The following is a 22,706-nucleotide window of genomic DNA, read 5'->3' as shown; positions in this document are numbered from 1 at the left end:
TTTTTTAGCTTAAAATTAGTAATTAGTTTTTTAATTATTTAAATTGTTCTATAAGTTAACTTAAACCAATTATAACTATAAGTTAAACTTCGCCAAATTTAAAATTTACCTTTATTTTACCCTTTTAAAAATAAATAAATATTATTTTAATTTAATTAAAAAAAGGCATTTCTAGTAAAACTTTATAATTAACTCCTTTTAATTAACTATAAAAAATATATAATTTTAATATTTAGTTATATATATATTTATTTTTATTATTTTAACTATATTAATTAATATATTATTAAAAGCAATTAAAAAAAAAAGAAATATAAAATAGTAAAATTTATTATATATAAAGGCATTAATAATATTTATTATTATATTAATATTAATTAGTGCTTAAAATACTTATATTTTTAGGCTATTAAACTATATAAATAATAGGTTAATTTAAGCTATATATTTATTTAGTATTTAGTTTATTATAATATTAAGCTTAATAATTTTATTATTAATAATTTTATTATTGTTTATTATTTATAAAAGAATATTAATTTAAAGAAAATTAAAAGTCCTTACTTTTAAAAAATTAAATATTTTTATATATTTAGAATTTAATTATAATTATATTTTATGCCATTAAAAGGCAAAAATAAATAAAGCTATATAAATTATTTCTTAGCTAATACTAGTTGCTAGTTTCTTATTTATATATATTATTTCCTTTATTTTATTTTAAACTACTTAAATATACTTAATAATATAATTACCTAGCTTTAAATAAATTATAATAAATTTATTTTATATAAAACCTTAAGTATTTTAAAAATTATAAAATAACTAATTTTAAAATTAATATAAAATTTAATTATTTAGTTTTAGCTTTTAGCTTTTTTAATTTTATAAAGTTAGCTTTTAGCTTGATAATTTAAGTATTTTTAAGCTATATAAGTTTATTTAAATTTATAAAAGTTATTAAGTAATCTTTTTTAAAGTTTAATACTTATAAATATTCCTTTTTAGGTTTTCTATTATATAAAATAAAAAAGGTAGCTTTTTAGCTTCTTCTTTTTATCCTATTAATATTAGTTTCTAACTAATTAACTAATAAATATAATATTATTATTTACCCAGCTTTTTTATTTAAATATAAGTATTTTGCCAAAATATTAAATTTTTCCTTTTAAATTAGCTATTATAATTAAGCTAATTTATTTTAAACTATATTATAAATTAAAATAAAAGCTTTCTTAAAATTTATAAAGTATTTTATTAATAGCTAAACTTATATTTCCTTTATAAATTTTATTTTTTTAATTAAATTTATATATTTAAATATTTAAGCTTTATTAATACCTTATTAAAAAATATTTAAAATTTTATAAATATAAATAATAATTCCTTTTATTAACTTATAATAGTTAACTATATAAGAATTAAGGGTTTTATAATTTCTTATTATATTTTATCTTTTAATTTAAGCTAAAATTAATTCTTAAATAGTTTTTATAATATAAAACCTTTTATTTTTATTAGTTTTAATATTAAATATTTTATAGCAAAATAATTAATATTTAGGCAGCTATAATAATTTATTTTTATATTATTTTTATAATATATTAATTTACAAATTAGTTTAATTATTAATATTATTTAAATTATTTTTATAATTTTAAACTTTTTTAAATTATAGCCAAATTTTTATTACTTTTATACTAGCTTATATAAAATGCTTATATTATTAATAGTTATTAGTTTTTACTTTTATGGTTTTTACCTACTTTAAAAATACTTTTAGTTAATATTACACTTTATAATGCTATATATATTTTATTTTAATATAAATTGCTTAGCTTGTTTTTTTGCCTACTATTTAAATATAGCTATTTTTATTTTTAAATTATTTAATTAATTTTAATTTTTAAAACTTATTAAAGTTTTTAAAATTTAATATTTGCAAAATTATTATTAAAAGTAATATATTCTTATTTTATTATTATAGCTAGCTAAATATTAGTTAACTAGTTTATTAAAGCTAATTTAAACTTATAGGCTTTATTATTATAAATTTTAATATACTTTAATATTTATAAATATTCTTTATTAATTATATTAATGGGTATTATTTAAAATATAAAATATAAATTTGTTATAATTATATAATTACCAAATAGTTTTAATATTTATTTTAGCCTTATACTTAATAGCTTTTAATTTTATTAAATTTTATTTTATATATTTTTATTATATTTTATAAATATTCTATTAGCTATAATTATTTTTTTAAAAATGCTTTATTTTAATATTATAATTTAAAATTAGTTATTTTATAATATAAAAGAAAAGCTTTTTTAAAAGTTTTTAGCTAGCTCCTATTTATTTAATTAAATTTATAAAGTAATTAATTATAGCTATAAATTATATATTATAAAAGTTAATATTAATAATAAAGTAATTTAATATAAGTTATTTAAGTTATTAATTAAAAATATATTATTAGCTAATATTTTTATTTTAAAATATATTTTTTAATTAAGTTTTTTAATTTGCCTAGCCATTTATATTAGCTATATAAAGGTTAATTTTAATAGCTATTTTTAAAAAGGCTGCCAAACCTTTTAATATATTTAAAGCTAGTTTAAATAATATATTTAAAAAAAAGCAAGTATTATTAAAATATTTTAAATAATTTATAATATTTTTACCTATAAAAAATTTAAGTTTAAAACTATAAAAGTTTGCTTAAATAGGTAAAAACTATTACGCCCTTATAATAAATACTTATTTAAGTGGTTATAATATAAATTATAATAAATTACTATTATTAAAATTATTTTATTAATAGTTATTTTTAATATTAATAGTACTAAAAATATTAAAATTAAAAGTATTAACTATTTAAGTAGCTTTAATAAGTTTTGGCCTAAATTTATTATTATTATAGGTAGAAAATTGCTAATAATATTTTAAAAAAGAATTAAATCGCCTATATTAACTTTAACCTTTTAAATATTAAATTATATATATATATATAAATATTTATATAATAGCTTATTTATTAATAAAATAAAAATAAATAAATTTATTTAAAATAAATTTTATATTAGTTAATTTACCTAATAGTTTTATATAAATAAAATAAAATTGGCATTTTAATTAAATTTATAATTTTAATATTTTGCACCTATAAAGTATATTGCAAGCCCCTTATTACCCAAATATTACCACTTTTAAATTTTCTAATAAAAGGTTTTACTCCTTAACTATTTTATACCAAAATAAGTAGAAAATTACTCCACCTTTCCTTTAAGGTTTGCTAGATTTTTATTTAAAAGCGCCTTAAAATTTTTTAATATTTTAAATATCTTCCCATATTAATAAACTATTCTTTTTTATATTAAAATAATAATTATTATTTTTAATTAGCAATTATTTTTAGGTTTTTAAAAAGCTTGCTTTAATTTTTTTAGCATATATAAATAAAGTTATATATATAATTAGGTTGTAAAAACAGGCTTTTTATTAATAGCTATTAAAAGACCTATAATTAGAAACCCATTTTTAATAATTAGAATATTTAGTAAATATAGCTATTAAATATAAACGCATATATAAACTAAATTTTCTTTTTATATAAAAGGTTTTTTTATAGTTGTTCACTAATAAATTAGAGTGCAAATAGGCTAGTTAAGTGCCTAATTGCAGGCCCAAAAAAGCGCCTATATAAAATAAAAGGAGATAATAAAAATTTTTTAATTTAAATATATTTAAAAGAAAAATAAAAAAAGATTGAATTCTTTTAATTACCTAAAAGAAGGGTAGGTAGGTATTTTTTTATATAAGGTGTCTATAAGTATAAAGGCCCTTACTAACTCAATATATTTAAGTAGCTTTAGCTATACTATATTTTTCTTTTATACTATATAACTATCTTTTAGTTTAGCTACTCATTTCTTTTTTAGTTTAAAGCTTATATATAAAGTCTTTAATAGCTTTATATATATTCTTATAGTTCTTTTAAAAAGGAACTTTAAATCTACTTTTTTCTTTATTTTTATTATATTTTTCTATATTATTAAGGAGTTAATAATTATTAATAATAAAAGTATAAATTTAAAGGAGGATAAGCTTATTATACCCTCTTTTTATTTTTTTATAAATTACTTTTAGAATTCTTTTTAAAAGTTTTAATACTTTATTATAAAAGTTTTAAGGGTAGTATATTATAAATTATTTTTTATTTTAAGTTCTTTTAAAGTTAATAGCTATATATTTAAATAAAGGTTATAGTATTAACTTACTTAATAAGGGTCTTATTAGTATATATATATATATATATATATATATATATTTAGAGGAATAATTTTTAGCTAGGCTTCTTTTAATATAAGTTATTTATATAGTAACTATTTTTAAATTTAATTTTATTATATAATTTCTTTATAGTAATTAAATTATAGGCTATTTTATTTATAATTCTAGTTAATATTATTATTAAAATAATACTTTAATTTTATTTATATATTATAAGGTTAAAGTTATAAGTATTTATTATATTATAATTATTATTATTAATATTATATTCTTTTAAGCTAAGTTTTAAGTACTTACTACTATATAAAGGTGCTATATATATCCTTAAATATATATAAAATAGAAGTAAAACTATATATATTTAAGTATTAATTAAGTATTTCAATATTAACTAAATATTAAAAAGTTAAAAATTTAAAGTATTAAAAAATTAGAAAGAGTATTAGAAGGTTAGAAAGAATATAATTTTTATTTTTACTTTTTTAACTTCTAACCTCCTAATATTTAATGAATATTTAAATATTTAGTTAGTATTTAAATATATATAAGTTAGAAGGTTTAAAAGGGGTGTTAAAAGGGGTGTTAAAAGAGGTATTAAAAGGGGTGTAGAAGGGGTTTATATTAAAAGTATTAAAAATTAAAGAAGAAAATTATACTATAAGATCTCTTAATACTAACTTAAAAGGTACTTATAAATATAAGGGAGTTACTTAAAAAAACTAATATTAAATAAGTAATTAATATAAATTAAATAAGTAGATATAATTATTAAGTAAGTGGATATTAGCTTATAATTTAAACCTTTATATTTAAAATTAATAAAAAAAATTATTAAAACCTTTTAATATTATAAAGTTAATTAAGTAAATAAAATAAGTTATTATTAAAAAAGAATATTATTATTAGAGTAGTATTTATCTAGTTTAATTTTAAGAAGTCTTGCTTGTCGAGACATGGACAGATGGAATGACTGGCCTTAGCTATGCGCTGTATACCTTTTATGACAAAAATGTGAGGCGACTGTGAGATTGGAATGTCGAGCTCCTTTAATCTTAAATATTCACATTCTCCATTTCGCATAACAGAAAAGGAAATGGGTCTTATTTCTCGTCAGGCAACACCATGGATTGTCCCTCGCTTATTTGACCCTAAGAGTAGAGACAGACGACGTTGTACTCGTGTCTAGCTAAAATAGATCTCTACTGAGGGCGAATAGTCGTCCGGTCATTGAGGGTGATCCGCTGAGCGGAAAGCCTTGTCTCTCAATCCTTCATCCCTTAATGATACTGAGAAAGGTAACACCTATCCGTATTAAGTCTGTGGCTAATTATGCTTGTACAGATCTATTCCCGCAATCTCATCATGATGCATTTAGAGGGGTCGGGGACCGACTGTGATAGAGTTAGAAGCTGAACTGTAGGGAGCCAATGTGAGGTCTTTACCTGTGATCCGAATGCGAGGTTTTTGAATCTCTCGTTGCAGCCTTCCGGCATCTTCAGATCGTACTTCAAAAGAGCAGTTGCGAGGATCATCTTGATCTGGTTCGCCGCAAAGAATCTCCCTGGACAGGCATGCCTTCCATATCCAAACGCCAAACTCGTATCGCCGACACTGGTGAACTGGTTGCTTATTGCCGCTTCCACAAAGGCTTCCTCGGAAGACATCTGGCCTCCCAATGCGGCCTCCTTCTCTTTTCGAATTTTGTAAAACCTTAATGCGTCAAATTTCTCTGGATCTTTGTGTAGTGCTCCATCAAAGTTGATCGCGTGCGATGGAACTTCGAGAATAACCCCTTTAGGAACAACTTCCCCATTCGGTAGATTTACTGGCTTCAAGACCTTGCGTTGAAATGCAGCTGCGATGATCACTTAGTTCAAATTCTCCTGTGACAGACAATACAACATACTGGCAGTTTGAGGGTAGAACCTCATGATTTCTTTCAGAAAACTGTCTAACTTGACCATTCTCGTTATCGCTGTATTGGTGATGATTCCGGATGTATCGACAAGAACCTCTTCAACTTCCTCCCGCAATGTCAAGATCAGATTCGGTGTTGCGGCAAGCGTGTAGAAACTTCGAAAGATCAGTCGAAATCCCAACAACCTCGGAAAGGATACGTACGAGTTAGTCAATGCTGCCGTCGTAGTATGAATGGCAGCAAAGGTCAAGCTTAACTGATACTTGGATATTTCCCGATCAGTCTGTTCACCAAACTTATCTTGAGACTCCAGCAGCCATTGCAACATATCGTCTGCATTGTGCTTTCCACCATCTTGATTGTGTGCAGCCCGGCGGCGAGCTGTTACTACTGGCCGGAGAAAGTCATCGGCCTGTTGAAAACGGTTGTGCAACTTCTGAACCTGTGGCGCTCGCCAGGCTAGAAATGGTCGTAGCCAAGGTGAGATGAAGCCCACAGCTTGGATAGCACTCGTCATGTCAAGTGTGTAGTTGATGGCAGCATCCAGATAGACTTCATCTCTGCAAAGATCAGGCCCGACAAAGATGCGGCCCGATGTCTTGGCAACGATGTGAACCAATTTCATACTAATCCTGACTTCCGTCCATCTTGCTGATTCAGGAAACTCCGCTTGAATTCCATCCGTAATTTCGTCTAGGATTGTTGGGTTCAAGCGAGCTGCTCCGGTTAGATAATTCTCTCAATTTCATCGTCTGGCAAAAGCTTACAAAGTGCTGGGTTAAGTGACGCTTTGATCGAATGAGGTATTGTTGGAACATTGCTTGTAATCTTAGTATACTTGGTTTGAAGAGCCTGGGATAAGAATGAGTCAGAATAATTATTGTAGCTGGTTCGGCTTCTATTCCATGTACGTCCGAACCCATACACGAGGACTTCAATATTGTACGCCGAAGTAATTGTTTCTTACCTCTTCTACTGCCTCATTGAAGCTGAGAATATCTTCAGGCAATTTTTTCAGATGGTTTAAAAACTTTGACGATACGACAACACACTCGGATTCTGTGAGCTGGTCAATCAATGAGTCAAATCCTGCTAAGCCTCGAAATACATACGTCTAGCAGTGATGATACGAAAAGTACTGTCTTTGAACTAAAAAGACACTTAGCCTTGCCTATACACCGTTTTCTGATATTGCGCACATTTTTGTAGCCCTCAATATAGAGATCCCTGGCTTTACCAGAGAGGAACTCTTTCCTTCTTGCATCTTTGGTTGTTGCATTGCCCACTGCTGGAATTCTCGAAAGGCGTTTATCGAGGTTGTGGAGAGTCAACCAGAGAAGAGAAAGGCCAGTAGCCAATGCAAAGAATATCAGCTGGGGAATGTTTGCAAAATTGTTGTCGAGCGACATCGTTGTAATTCTGGTAAATGGCGATCCAACGGGTGTTGTCACCATGCCGATCCACGTTCGCTGACTCTGTGATGAGTGGCTATGATGCTGGTGTCTGTTTTGGGTCTTGTTTTAGAAAGCATGGTAAGCGCATCTTTCTTTTATTGAAGCTCTGCTGAAGCCCCTTGTTATCTATGCTCAACTGACTCTGCACCTAGTCCTACCTCAGCTCCACCCTGGCTTGATCCCCGGCACAGACGGGCTTATAAAGTTTCAGCAACCCCGCTTCTTCGCCAGAGGCGAGTGCTCCTTTATGCACTTGCTAAAGTAGGGCAATGTCAAATGGTACGACTGACTGCTCGGATAGAAGGGACGACTCGGCACGACTCGGCACGACTGGGGCGGCTTTGGTATTAAAGTTTCATAGCACGATCAAAAAAGCCAAACAAAAATTTGAATCAAACTGCTGTCTGTGTCAAGCGAAGTGATGCACCCCCCTGTTTTATTCGTGCACGTGCTGACGCTTTTTTGCAGTAATCACTGCAATTTTTTAAAGGTGGTCTTTCTAGTAATTTAGTTAAAAAGACTCTTATTAAATAGATATATTCAGTATGTATATAAGCTCCCGATTATATAGTAGTATATAAAATATTTTAAAACATTATTAATTAAAATTTAAATTAAAAATATTATTAAAAAGTATAAAATTTAAGTGCTCTACCTAGAGGGGGTGGCTTAAATATATACTAGTAGTAGCTAACTTAGTTTGAACCTAAATGGCGATAAAAGGCTCTTATTTATATTCTAAATTCACGTTCTAACTCTTTATTTTGGAAATAATGCCTCACTTTAGCCAATCCCGGTGTGCGATGTCGTCCTGTGACCTCACGCATTATCTCTCAAACAGTGACTTGTCGACAAGACACACGAGTTTAGTTCCCGAGACCCGACCACTTCTCAACTCTTGAAGCCCCTTGTCAATATCGGCAAGTGTTTCTCCAATGACACGATGTCTGAGTGGCTTCACGACCCCGTCACTAACAAGTCTACTAACCTCTTTCATCCAATTTGTCGCAAAGTCGTGGTCGGCCGGCGAAGCATCGCATCTGTACGGTGCGACCCAGTCAACAGCAGATCCAAAAGCGCTCATCGCGAAGACCCATGACGGTCGGACCGCCCGCCGCGAGTGGCTCGCTATCGGGAAGCTATCAAGCGCGACGTAGCGCCCTCCATCAGCACCAAGTGATTCGTAGCAGATTCTCATCGAATCTGCTGTTGTGATACAGTCCGCTGCGTAGGCCAACTGATTACTGGTAAAGTCGCGAATGTCACACGCGCAAGTGCTTGATTGGTAGTCAAAGGCTGCTTCTGCTCCTGTTTCTTTGACGAGGTCAAAGTTGTGTGGCGAACATGTGACTACTGGTACAAATCCGCAACTGGTAATGTCAGCAGTTTGCTAAGAAATGAAAATGCGAGCCTCGAGTTTCTCACTGTCTCAGTAATTGGATCATGCAGAGGCCAGATGCCGTGCTGCCGCCGTAGACCAGGGCGTATCTTGTTTGTTCCGACTGCACGCTTCTGAGTTTCATGGTATTGTGCAGAACCATGCCTCCTGTGAGAAGACCGCAAGGGAGAGTAGCAGCCTCTTCAAAGGATATACTGTCGGGTATGCGGAAGAGCGTGTGCTCTTCAGCCACCACGTATTCAGAGAAGGCACCGGTAGTATTGTTGTTGTTGTTGTACCCGAATGCCACTCCGCACACTCGATCTCCTGGTCGTATGTCTGAGCAAACGTTTGTACCTTTTGATATGACGATCCCCGCAAAATCAAGCCCGGCCATGGAGCCTTGAGGCATACCGGCTTGGATCATCTTCACGTCTGATGGGTTCAGGCCGACACATGCTGTCTTGACCAGAACGTTCGTAGGTGATAATACTGGTATTGAGGTCGTGATTAATTTCGCTGCTTCCCGGCCGTGAACGATTACCGCGTTCCGTGATTTTGGTAGTAGTGTCATTGTTTGCGGATTTTGCACGGCTGAAGTCTTCCAAGGTTTGTTACGCGATGAGTACATCATTGACAATATTATTCAATTGAAGGCAGAGCTTCATGAGATGGGCACCCCCTGTGGCATTACGGAACACAATTCCGTGGAGAGGGCCGCTGAGCCGAATCGCGAATGTCCCCACCCGTGGGCTAGGTAGAACAGTCCCGAGTCAGCACTTCTTAGTAAACCAGGGATCCGACCTAGTAACGAATCTACTGTGTACTACAAGAGGTATTGTAATTATGCGACATTTTGGCCGTCATCGAGTCGGGAACGGTGGTCTCATCTGGTGAATGGTGGTCTTACCCTGGTATTCTTCGAGTAAGGAGCTTTGTTTCAGCAAGGGACCTGACGGGTACCCTGTCACGGAGTAGTCGTCGCAGGCCTAGAACACAGTGGCCGCACTCCTTTGCTTCGGGCAACAATCTTGCGAAGTCTCCATTTCTTAAGCTCACCCTCCTGTTGACCGTACACTCCGGAGACGCCGGGAACGTATGGAACTGAGTCGCGAGGTCATCCTCCATGTTTTGGCACGAAATAGACTTTCTTGTTGTTCCAATTAGTCCAGATGGCAATGTAAGGTACGAAGAGGCAAGTATGGAGCCTGTGCCCTCAGAATACACGTGTTTTCAAAATAGTGTTGCATACACAGATAAGGTTTGTTGGACAGTGTAGGATCCCCCTGATTGCCTTTGTCAGTCGATTAGCGGCGGTAGAAGGGTGCAGATAGCCCGACCGAGCAGCCTGCGCAGGAGACTCCGGCATCGTTGACTTCCAGAGCTGTAAGCCCTGCTTTCCTGGCCGTATTCAAATTTTGTGCATAAAGTCAATGGAGTTACGTACCTAGGTAGCGAACCACGACTTCAGGACTTCCGCAGGGCCTCCAAAGGTTTTCAGAGACATTTTACTGCCTCAAAGAAGTCTAAGACTAGCACAAAACATATCAACCATTTAGTTTGACGGGTTTTGCATAACCATGGAGCCTATTGCAATAATTGGATTGGCGCATCGTTTCCCTGGAGGCGCCACCACACCGGCCAAGCTCTGGGAAGTACTCAACAGCAGACGAGATCTATCCAGAGATCCGGATAAGGATCGTCTGAATCTTCAGAAGTTTTATAACCCCAACGGCGAGCATCATGGGAGTTCAAATGTTACAAAGTCTTACTTCCTCGACGAAGATCCTCGGCTTTTTGACACCACGTTCTTCAATGTCAGTCCCCTGGAAGCAGAAGCTATGGACCCGCAGCAAAGGTTGCTTTTGGAGACAACCTACGAGGCTATGGAATCTGCTGGGACGCCCATCGAAAGGATCCGCGGGTCGCGATGTTCAGTATATGTAGGTGTGATGACGGGCGACTACGAGACGATCCAGTACCGGGACACCGAAGACTTATCGCATTACACTGCGTCTGGTACGTCTCGTGCCATCTTGGCTAATCGAATTTCATACTTCTTCGACCTTTCCGGGGCATCTATTTGCCTAGACACTGCTTGCTCATCGTCTCTTGTGGCGTTGCATCTTGCCGTCCAGGATCTTCGAAGTGGCGGAGCGGAAACTGCCATTGTTGCCGGCACGAATCTCATTTTCGGACCAGACATGTACATCAGCGAATCAAAGCTTCGAATGCTGTCTCCAACGGGGAAGTGCCAGATGTGGGATGCTATGGCAGACGGATATGCGCGAGGAGAAGGTGTGGCAACGCTCTTGCTAAAGCCTCTAAGTCAGGCTTTGAGGGACAACGATCCGATACAGGCTGTTATTCGCAACTCCGGCGTCAATTCTGACGGTCGAACGCCGGGAATCACGATGCCTAGCGCACTTGCACAGGCAAAATTGGCTATAGAAACGTACAAAGGCGCAGGGCTAGACCCGTCAAAGGCTGAAGACAGATGCCAATACTTCGAGGCGTGGGTTTTGGTTCTCGTCTCTCCCAACCTTGGCTTATCAGCTCATTAACACTTCAATAGGCACGGAACGGGAACTCAAGCTGGTGACCCTACAGAAGCCAGGGGAATTTTCGAAAGTTTCTTTTCGGAAGATACTGACACAGGCGCAGAACTAGATCCCCTCTACGTGGGGTCTATCAAAACAGTGGTCGGGCACTTGGAAGGTTGCGCAGGTTTAGCAGGTGTCATCAAAGTTGTCCTCGCGATGAATTATGACACAATCCCTCCAAACCAGCACCTCAAATCCCTCAATCCGAAAGTTCAGCCCTATAGCTTGGTTCTCAAAGCCCCTACAAAAGCGACTCCTTGGCCGGCTAGGAGGGCTGGGCAACCAAAACGCGCAAGTGTGAACAGCTTCGGCTTTGGAGGAACCAACGCACACGTCATCTTGGAATCGTACGATACAAAGAAAGCATCTAAGGCGCAACCATCCCAGAACTCTTCAGTCAGAAGTTTCTCTACGCCTATCGTCGTCAGCGCTCACACGCAAACTTCACTACTCGAAAATATCCGACGGTTGACGACCTACCTGCAAGACAACCAGGATGTCAGTCTTGATGACCTAGCTTGGACATTATGGGAACGACGAAGCCAACTCAATCTCAGAAAGTCGTTCCATGCAACGTCACGCGAACTTCTTCTTGAGAGCCTTGAGAATGCACTTGCAGAGTCTGCCGGCACACAACTGAGTTTGGGAACACCTGCCTCGGATCTAGTATCCCCATCCGAAGGGTTTGGCGTCTTGGGTATATTCACTGGACAAGGCGCCCAGTGGCCTGGTATGGGCAAAGAGTTGCTGCGGCACAGCCCTATTTTTAGGACGGCCATTGATGAGTGTGACAAATCCTTGTCGACACTTCCTGATCCCCCATCATGGTCGTTGAAAGAAGAACTACTCAAAGATGCTGCAAAAAGTCGCATATCAGAAGCTGAAATCGCACAGCCCGCAACTACGGCAGTAGAAATTGGGCTGACTCGGATGTTGAAGTCCGCTGGGATTAAGTTTAACGCCGTGGTCGGTCACTCATCCGGAGAAATTGCGGCGCTGTCCGCGGCCGGTATACTCTCACTAGCCGATTCTATTCGCATTGCCTTCTACCGCGGCCTCTACGCGAAGATGGCCAAGTATGGATCCATGATGGCAGTTGGAATCAGTGGGGAAGCTGCTCAAGACTTCTGTCGAGAGGAAGCGTTCAGAGGCAGGATTTGTCTCGCAGCCAAGAACTCGCCTTCCAGCGTCACCCTCTCGGGAGACGTTGATGCCATTAGGGAGGCGAAGGAGGTTTTCGATGGAAAAAAGATCTTCGCCCGAGTTCTGATGACCGACAAGGCCTATCACTCCCCGCACATGGAAGCGTGTTCCGAGGCTTACCTGCAGGCCATGCACAAATGCGACATCAAACCACTTAGAACGGGCAAATGTGTCTGGGTTTCAAGTGTAGACGGAACTGCAGACCGGTACTGGGATCAAAATCTGGACGACCTGAGTGGGCCATACTGGATTGCGAACATGGTGAAGCCTGTGTTATTCTCCGACGCAGTGACGACAACGCTGACCAATGGCGGGCCATTTGATGTTGCCATCGAGGTTGGACCACACCCAGCCCTTAAAGGGCCTGTCAAACAGACTGTGCGACCACATCTGGGCAGGCAGATTCCATATACTGGAACCATGAACCGTGGAGAAGACTGTGTTGTGAGCATTACTCAGCTGCAGGGATTCCTATGGTCTAATTTTGGGGCTGCTGTCCTCGACTTCGACGGATATCAGCGCTGTTGGCAGGATCAAGTTGCTAGCCCGACGGTAATTCATGATCTCCCTACATACTCGTGGGACCATGACGCACCAATCTGGCGAGAATCGAGAATATCACGCAATTATCGCCTACGATCTGGAGGAAAGACTGACGGGAGCATGCTACTGGGTCACAGGTGCCCCGATGATTCAGACTGGGAACCACGCTGGCGCAACTTCTTGAGTCTGAAGGAGCTTCCGTGGCTACGTGGGCATTCTTTTCAAGGAGAGGTTCTATTTCCCTCAGCTGGATATATTGCGATGATGCTGGAAGTTGCACAGTTTCTCAGCAGCGAAGAGTCAATGTCGCTGATTGAGATTAAGAATCTCAATCTCGAGCGACCACTCAAGGTGGACGAGGGACCAAGATCGATCGAGATGGTCACATCAGCCAAAGTGACGTACAAAGATGAGAAATGCATCATAGCAGAATTCTCGTGTTACGTGTGTTCCGATGCGGAGACGGGGAAGATGGACAGGACCTGTTACGGGTGTATCTCTGTGTCGTTGGGTAGACCACATGATGATGCTCTCCCTGCCCGTGCGGATCCGCTGGCTGCATCAGTTCCACCTTTGGATGCCGACCGATTTTACAACTCCGTAAGGCAAACTGGACTAGAATACGAAGACTTGTTCAAGAGTCTGAACACCATGCGTCGAGCTGATGGTATTGCCACGGCAACAGCGTCCTGGTTTGCTGACGAGATCAACTATGGCGGTCTTTACCACCCAGCATTGATCGATGTAGCTCTACAGCCAGTAAGTCTCTATGCTATTCGCACTCCTTCAAAGGTCTTCTTCTGGGGGTCACTAACAGGCACCAGGTATTCGCCGCTTTTAACGCCCCAGCATCCGAAAGACTTTGGACTGCGTACCTTCCTCAAAGCTTCGAAAGAATCACAGTCAACCCAAGACATCTTCTCATCCCGTCAGAAAGTGGGCATATCGAAGTACTCATCGATGCCTTCTCAACAGTGATATCGGCAACAAAGATTAGTGGGGACGTCAGTGTCTATTCCACTCATGACAATTTCAACCAGCCGTTTATACAGCTCGAGGGGATGGGCCTGGCAGCTCTCGGAAGGCCAGATGCATCCAACGATCGTATCCTTTTCGCCTACACAAAATGGGAACCTGACTTGCTCGAAGGAGATGAGTTCGAGGTCGACTTCAACCCACCTCAAAATTCAGCGGTGGAAGAATCAGAAAGGGTCGCTTTGTTCTTCTGCCGCAAGCTCTTGAATGAGGCGAGCAAGGTCGGAGTTGAGAGCTTGAAACCCCATGAACAGCTGATGTTCGAGCAGCTTTCGGCTTTGAAGGAAACTGTGGAAAAGGGACCATGTCGCGACTGGGTAACCGACACCAGAAAGACGATCGACGCGATCATGGAAAGGAATCAGGACCAGGTTGACTTCGAACTACTTCGCCGAGTGGGAGATGAAGCCGGCAGTGTTTTTCGAAACGAGAAGCAAATGGTGCACATCCTTTTCGCCGACGACAAGCTGAGCCATTTCTATCGAGAGGGTCTTGGCCTTCGGAACGCCCAACGTCAGATTTCGGCATATCTGGAGGCCATATCGCATCGTTACCCAAACGCAAGCATTCTTGAACTTGGCGCCGGAACTGGAGCTTCCACTTCAGCTGTCCTTGACACGATTGGCAACCACTTTGGCTCATATACTTTTACCGATGTGTCCCTTGCTTTCTTCCCAGAAGCTCAGAAGAGATTCGCGGCGCACGTGCACAAGATGATTTTCAAGAAGCTGGACATTGGACAGCCGTTCGAAGAGCAGGGGTTTGATACCCCATCATACGACGTCATAATCGCGGCCAATGTCTTGCACGTGTCAGAAGACATCGGAGCCGTGCTTCATCGTGTCAGAGGTCTTCTCAAGCCGGGAGGTTTCCTAGTGGTTACTGAGCCAACTTCGGATCATCTCAGAATCCAAGTGATCATGGGAGGTCTTGAGGGTTGGTGGCTTGCTCGAGATAACTGTCGGCGATTTGGACCGGTAGCTACAATTGAGACCTGGGATGAGAAATTGCGCGGTGCTAGGTTCAGCGGTGTTGATCTGTTCAGCCATGACCAGAAACAGGACGAGCTTCATACCTTCACCTCCTTCGTCAGTCAAGCTACGGATCCCAGCATTGATGCCTTCCGACAACCATTGGACCATATACACATGCTTCCCGGCTATGTTCCGTTTACTATAGTTGGTGGGTCCACGCTTGCCACGTCAAAAATTGCCCGCTCTGTACGGAACCGCTTGGCATCCTTTGGCAACGACGTCGTTCACTGTCCTGATATTCGAAATATCAAGCCTTCTGATATCCCAGCGCAGTCTCTGGTCTTATGTCTTGCGGACCTAGATGTGCCCATTTTCAAGGCTGGAGTCGATGATCCTGTCCTTTCCAGCTTCAAAACCATGATTGAGAAAGCTCGAGGAGTCTTGTTCTTCACAAAGAATGCGGCGACGTCTAATCCTTACTCAAGCATGTTGATTGGGCTGTGCCGAGGCTTGCGCGCAGAACAACCCGCGTTAGGAGGTTTCCTCCAAGTAGTGGACATCGACGGAAACACCAAGCTTGATGTCAACTCCATTCTTCAGCGTGTGCTTCAACTCACGATGACAATCATTCACAGTACGGGCTCTAGAGATAGCCTTTGGTCCCTGGAAACCGAACTCTGTCTCAGAAACAGCAAGCTACTCATTCCACGTATCCGGGAATACAAAGACCCCAACGAGCGTGCCAACTCGGATAGGAGACACATTGTGAAATATGTCACATCTGAGAGTCATGTCATCCAGGTCAGCCTCGATGGTGCAATGGTTGAGGCAAAGGCTAGCCCAAAGATCAGTGAAGAAAATCCCGGTCTTGACACGATCGAGAATTCTTTCTCGTGCTTGAGACCAATCAACCTGTTGCCATTCCAACCTGCCCAGTATCTTTGCGCTGGCATACGGCAGAAAGACTCCGAAATGGTGATTGTTTTATCTTCCATGAATTCATCAGTACTGCAAGTCCCAAGAGACCAAATGCTGCCAGCAAAGATCGAGCCAAAAGCCATCGCTGTCATGTCTACTGTACTGGCTGCCCAGGCTTGGGTACGATCAGTGCCATCCGGTCACACAATCTGGATTCATGACCTTGACAGCACCAAACGCGATCTTCTCAGACTTTTGGCGAACAAACGCGGTATTGACATTTTTGCTACCTCGACGGACCCAAAATGCGATATTCATATGCCGCCCCGCGCACCGACGCGAATGCTCAAGGCGCTTGTGCCTCGCAAGACAGCAATCGTCATCTTCGGTGACTCAATCAGCGATGCCGACCGTTCCGAAATTCTTGCCAAGGTGTCTTCTTTCACCTTGGTACTCACGTCTTCCAGTGGAAGTTTCTGGAATTGCCCAATCACTTCCCCAGATAAAAAGTTATCGGAGTTGCTACAAGACGCTTACAGATCCACTGTATGTTTGGTCAAGTTGTTGGATCCAGGCGAGGTAGCCAAGGTGGTGCCGATAGGCGAGGCCATGAAGGGCAGCAAGGATGCCAATGCAAGTGTTATTGACTGGAGGCAGGCTCGAAGCATCCCAATCCGAGCAGACTTACAACCAGTCGAACCCCAACAACTTTTCAGGGCTGACAAGACTTATTTTCTGGTCGGTCTCACTGGCGACGTCGGGGTTTCAATCTGTTCGTGGATGATCAAATATGGCGTGAAGTACGTTGTGCTGGCCAGCAGAAATCCTAGAGTCAGCGAGAGCTGGGTCGACTCCATGTCAAACCTTGGGGCTAAGGTTATGGTCATGGCCATGGACGTGACGGATCCTAGTCGCGTCAGGCAGGCTGTGAACGAGATCGCCAAGACAATGCCTCCCATTGCCGGCGTCTGTAATGGCTCAATGGTGTTGTCGGACCAGCTCTTCATGCAAATGGACGTCGAATCTATGCAAAGTGTCCTCCGACCCAAGATTGATGGCAGCATCAATCTTGACCATGTCTTCGCCAGCCAGGATCTAGACTTCTTTATTATGCTCTCATCAACGGGCAGCGTCATTGGAACACCGGGTCAATCCAATTATCACATGGCGAACAAGTTCATGTCTGGACTTGCCGCCGACCGAAGACGCAGAGGCTTGGCTGGATCCGTTATCGACGTTGGCATGATCTCGGACACTGGCTATGTTACCCGTCAAGATCCTATTGTCGCCAAGAAGTTGCGCAGTATGTGCGTACTGGCTCTCTGCGAAGCTGAAGTCCACACTATGTTCGCGGAGGGTATTCTGGCCGGCCGTCCCGGCTTTGCTTCGCACAGCGAGCTCATAGCTGGTTTGGCCATCAGCGACAACGAAGCTGAGCGGCCTTTTTGGGCCAATGAGCCTCGCTTTGGGTTCTATGTGAGGGACAAGAAGGAGTCGGCCATTCAAAGCGTTGGTCCATCAGTTATTGAAAATCTCCGCGCTGTGTTAGAGTCCGCGAGCGATGAGAGCATCGTATTCATCAAGGTGCGCGAGGCGTTTGCCCACAGGCTGGAAAGTCTTTTACAGCTTCCCTCTGGAAGTGCCAAGATGGACCTGCCTCTTGTCAGTCTTGGTTTAGACTCACTTCTTGCGATGGAAGTTCAGACTTGGTTCCGCAATATTGTCGGCACTGAGATCTCTGTTCTGCACATTCTTAGCGGCGCCTCTGCAGACTCTATATGTAGGGAGGCTTCAGCCACATTCACCAAGAAAAGCACCACCTGTGTGAAGGGAGAGCCCCCGAAGACTGTGGCCAACCCTGAGCCGAGGACACCACAGCTAAACATCCTTGTCACTGATGGATCACGGACGCTCGCTATATCGGACAGCAAAACAACTCCAGGTACACCCAATGCATCATCCCTAACTCCTATGACCTCAGTGTCTCTTGAAAGCAGAGCCGAACATAGGGATGAATACTTTTCAGAGCGCAAAGAGCAACGAGTTGTGCAAAGATCAGCCCGGATGTCCTTCGCACAAGCTCGACTTTGGTTTCTACAGGGATTTTTGGAAGATCCGACAACCTACAATGAGACCACCATGTACGAACTTCGCGGTGCCTTGGATATTGACCGGCTCAAAAACGCGTTCAGACAGCTTACCGAGCAGCATGAGATCCTGCGCACCTCCTTCTACGAGGACCGAGCTTCAGGGCGGCCGATGCAAGCTGTGACAGCCACGTCAGCCTGCCCTTTCAAATTCATGGAAGACGGAACAGATGTTACCTCAGCGCAAGAGTATGAAGACATGAAGGCTCGAAAGTGGGATCTCGAACACGGTGTCTGCTTAGGATTGACGGTCATCCGACATTCGCCCGACCGATGCACTCTCATCCTTTCCAGTCACCACATCGCTATCGACGGTCTCACTTGGATCATTCTCCTCAAAGATCTTGCTCGTGCTTACGAAGGGAAGATCCTGCCCACTATTCCGCAATATATCGACTTCTCAGACAAACAGAGATCTATCGTTAACAATGGTCGCTGTTCCAAAGAGATCCAGTTCTGGAAGAACGAGCTCAAAGGGATTCCTGATGCACTCCCTCTGTTTCCCATGTCGCATATAAAAACCAGGAAGGCGAAGAATCAGTACCCAACCACCATAGTCGATACGGTATTTCCCAAGGAGCTGGTATCTCGTGTCAAGCATACTAGCAGTCGACTCCATGTGACACCATTTCATTTCTACTTTGCAGTGCTCGCGTCGATGGTGTCTCGACTCGCGAAGACCGCAGACTTTTGCATCGGTACCGTTGATACAGGAAGATCAGGTACTGAATTCTCCCAGACGGCAGGATGCTTTGTCAACATCGTTCCGGTCAGAGTCCAAGTCCAGGAGCGCGATACCTTTGACGCCCTTTGCAAAATGTCGTCCTCCAAGATCCTCGCATCTCTCAGCAATTCCACCATTCCCCTGGACGCATTGCTTGATGAACTACAGGTTTCCCGCACAGCTCGGCACAGCCCTATTTTCCAAGTTATCATCAACTATCGACTAGGTGTCATGGGCCTCAGCTCAATCGGTGACGCTGAGCTGAAGTACGTTCAATCACAAAGTTCAGGTAACCCGTACGACCTAGGACTCAACATCACTGATACTCCCGAGGGAATGTGCCTCATACACCTGGCTGCACAAGAATCTCTGTACTCGAAGGAAGCTGCACAGTCAATTTTGGACTGTTACTGTCGGCTACTGGAGTCAGCATGCGAGGCTCCACAATGCGAAGTGGCCGATCTTCCCATGTACCAGTCGCCTGCGCTAAGCAACATTGGTGGCTTAAGTGGTAACAGATTGGGAGGTCGAGGTCCACGGCAAACAGACGGGTTGACAGTCACGCTTTCCAATCAGATTGACCGGATTGCAGAAGTTCACCCAGACCACGTTGCTATCAAATACGGGTCACGGATATTCACTTATGAAGAGATGACTCAAAAGGTCAACAACATTGTGACTGTTCTCCGAGCCAGAAAGATCCCCCGAGGTGCCAAGCCTTTTTGTTGTTTGTTGTTTGAGCCCTCCGCAGACTACGTTTTCGCATACCTAGCCGTGTTGAAGGCTGGGGCTATTGTGGTCTCCCTCGATCCTACAAATCATCGAGAAAGGCTGGCTTCAATGGTGAGAGACTGTCATCCGGAGGCAATTCTCCATCATGGACAGACGTCCGGCCTCTCCCAGTGGCTGCTTCAGTCGAGCGCTAAAGACGTGATTCTGGATATTTCTACAAGCCTAGAACAAAGCTCTGTGGGTCAATCATTCAACTCATCTAGTCTTCAAGCACCAGCTGCGCTGTTCCACACCAGCGGGACGACCGGGACGCCCAAGGGAGCACTTTTGACGCACGAAAACTACACCAACCTGATCGAAGCGTCCTCACGCCGCCTCAAAATACGGCTAGGGCAGGAGGTGATCCTACAGCAAACCGGCGTGACCTTCGATCTCTGTCCCTTCGAGATCTTCACCGCCTTGTCGAATGCCGGCACTCTCGTCATTGCTTCTAAAGATCAGCGCACTGATCCATCAGCCCTCATCAATCTCGCAAAGCAAGAAGGTGTGACAATCATGGCCGGAACTCCTGTCGAGTTCAAGCATATTTTTCAACACGCGCCGGAAATAATGGCGACGTGCGAAGAGTTGCGGAACGTGATTGTCGGGGGTGAGATATTCTCACCCCAGCTTGCGTCCCAGTTCAAACAGACGATTCCGCCAGGTGTGAGCGTATTCAATGTGTACGGACCAACCGAAACGTGTATATTCGCAACCATGGAGTGCGTCAATTATGGGGAACACGGCTTAGACCTTGTACCTGTCGGTCATTCCTTGGAAAATGTTTCAGTCTACATCGTGGATGAGATGATGAACTTGGTGGCCGACGGCTGCGCCGGAGAAGTCTGCATCGGCGGTGCGGGTGTCAGCAAAGGGTACCTGGACCGGCCCGAGATGACCTCGCAGTCTTTTGTCCCAGATACATTCGCCACCGCACAAGATATGGACCGTGGCTGGAAGACGATGTACCGTACTGGCGACTCGGGGTATCTGACTCTTGATGGCTCGCTTGTTGTCCTTGGACGTATCGGGGATGATAACCAAATCAAGATCCGAGGCATACGCATCGAGCTCGAAGATATCGCGGCTAACATTCTCAAGATTGCGGACGGGAAGCTCGCGGAAGTTGTTGTCACTGCTCGAGGAGAGGACAAGACTTTACTTGCATTTGCTGTCATCGCCTCTGGTGTTCAGATCAAGAATGTACACGATTATCTGCAATCGCTCCCCGCTAGACTTCCCCTTCCGGAGTACATGAGGCCTTCAATCATCATCGAGCTTGAGCAACTCCCTATGACCCGCAACGGAAAGTTGGACCGAGCCTCACTGGACAAGATACCGATACCCGTTGCGACCCATCGGGGTGATCAAGAAACGCTTTCGTCTCTAGAGCGAGACTTATGCCTCCTATGGGAGGAAGTGCTCCCCAACACCATTCTTCAGTCAAGTTGTGTTCATCCGCATTCTGACTTCTTCCGACTGGGAGGCAATTCCCTGCTTTTAGTCAATCTTCGGAAGAGGATCAAGAACCGATGGGAAATTTCAATTCCTCTGCTTCAGCTGTTTGAAGCAAGTACCCTCCGCTCCATGGCAGCTATGATCCGGGGAAATAAAGACTCCAGGAACAAAGGCATTGACTGGGAATTCTGGGATGAACAAACTCGCTTCGAAATGAATGCAGCAGTCGATGGCGTTAGATCGATGTCCCCCCACATCATTCCGAGGACTAACAAGACCGTGGTTCTCGTAGGTGCGGCTAAGGGGTTGGGATTGTGGCTCCTCAAGTTGTTGCTGGACGACACGTCCGTCGGTCAAATTCACTGTGTCGCACTCACTCAGGAACAAGCGCTTGGGTTACCAGAAAGCAAAAAGCTCATTCTTCACATTGGAAGTCTTGGAGAAACATCTCTCGGCCTTTCAGATGAAACGCAACAGGCTTTCAGAAGAGACGTCGACATCATCATCCATGCGGGGGCTGAGGGCTCCTGCTTGAACAATTATGAATCCATTCGGGTCCAGAATGTGGAGTCGACCAAGTTCCTGGCCAACATAGCCCTGGATAGGAAAGTGCAGTTCCACTACATCTCGAGTCCCCGCGTAATTCTTTTCAGTGGCGAAGACTCGTATCCTGAGCGACTCATTTCATCTCACTATCCACCTGCATCTCTCGGTCGAGAAGGATTTACTTCGACGAAATGGGCCAGTGAGACCTACCTCGACAAGTGCTCAGCCGCAACCGGTCTACCCGTTTCGATTCATCGCACAGGGTATCTTATGTCAGAGGACGCTGACGAGATGGACGCTATCAACATGATCCACAAGTATTCCGCCTTGCTGAGAGCTGTGCCATCTTTGGCTACATTCACTGGATTCATCGACATGTGCAGATTGCCAACAACAGCAGAAGCGATTCTTCATTCACTTAGCGAGGAGAACGTTGGGGTGTACTATGGTGCAATCAGAATAATCCATCACACCGAGGATAATGTTGTGCCAGTCCATGAGTTTCATACTTACATGGAAACTCGTTTTGGCCACCCTTTCAGGAGCTTGAGCATGGCGGATTGGGTGACCGAAGCTGAAGGGAAAGGAATGGACGCGGCATTAGCGGCATTTCTTGACGCCGTGGTTGAGAGGGGTGATGAAGCGCGGTATCCTAGACTCTTGCGTGGGCCTGATTCCGCGTGAAGACAAAGGGAAATGTGTTTTCTTCTGTGACGAATTCACAAAAGCATTGTG

The 22,706-nt window shown here is 41.4% G+C and overlaps 3 protein-coding genes across 3 annotated transcripts; 1 reads left to right on the top strand and 2 right to left on the bottom strand.

The window, feature by feature from the left end:
• Nucleotides 1-5,642: 5,642 nt before the first annotated feature.
• KVR01_008899 (uncharacterized protein) lies at nt 5,643-6,842 on the bottom strand (the record flags this gene model as incomplete). Its single annotated transcript, XM_044793514.1, has 2 exons — nt 5,643-6,154; nt 6,206-6,842. The coding sequence occupies 2 exons, from the start codon at nt 6,840-6,842 to the stop codon at nt 5,643-5,645; spliced, it is 1,149 nt and encodes a 382-aa protein (XP_044641401.1).
• Nucleotides 6,843-8,497: 1,655 nt separating this feature from the next.
• KVR01_009083 (uncharacterized protein) lies at nt 8,498-9,623 on the bottom strand (the record flags this gene model as incomplete). Its single annotated transcript, XM_044784277.1, has 2 exons — nt 8,498-9,041; nt 9,097-9,623. The coding sequence occupies 2 exons, from the start codon at nt 9,621-9,623 to the stop codon at nt 8,498-8,500; spliced, it is 1,071 nt and encodes a 356-aa protein (XP_044641585.1).
• Nucleotides 9,624-10,629: 1,006 nt separating this feature from the next.
• On the top strand, nt 10,630-22,655 carry KVR01_009203 (uncharacterized protein; the record flags this gene model as incomplete). Its single annotated transcript, XM_044783984.1, has 3 exons — nt 10,630-11,564; nt 11,682-14,157; nt 14,223-22,655. The coding sequence occupies 3 exons, from the start codon at nt 10,630-10,632 to the stop codon at nt 22,653-22,655; spliced, it is 11,844 nt and encodes a 3,947-aa protein (XP_044641705.1).
• Between the last annotated feature and the right edge of the window lie 51 nt (nt 22,656-22,706).

Source organism: Diaporthe batatas (genome assembly GCF_019321695.1).
Source record: "Diaporthe batatas strain CRI 302-4 chromosome Unknown Contig00011, whole genome shotgun sequence".
In the NCBI taxonomy this organism is placed as follows: Eukaryota; Fungi; Ascomycota; class Sordariomycetes; order Diaporthales; family Diaporthaceae; genus Diaporthe; species Diaporthe batatas.
Note: the sequence above shows the minus strand (reverse complement) of the source record. Positions and strands in the feature narration are given on the sequence as shown.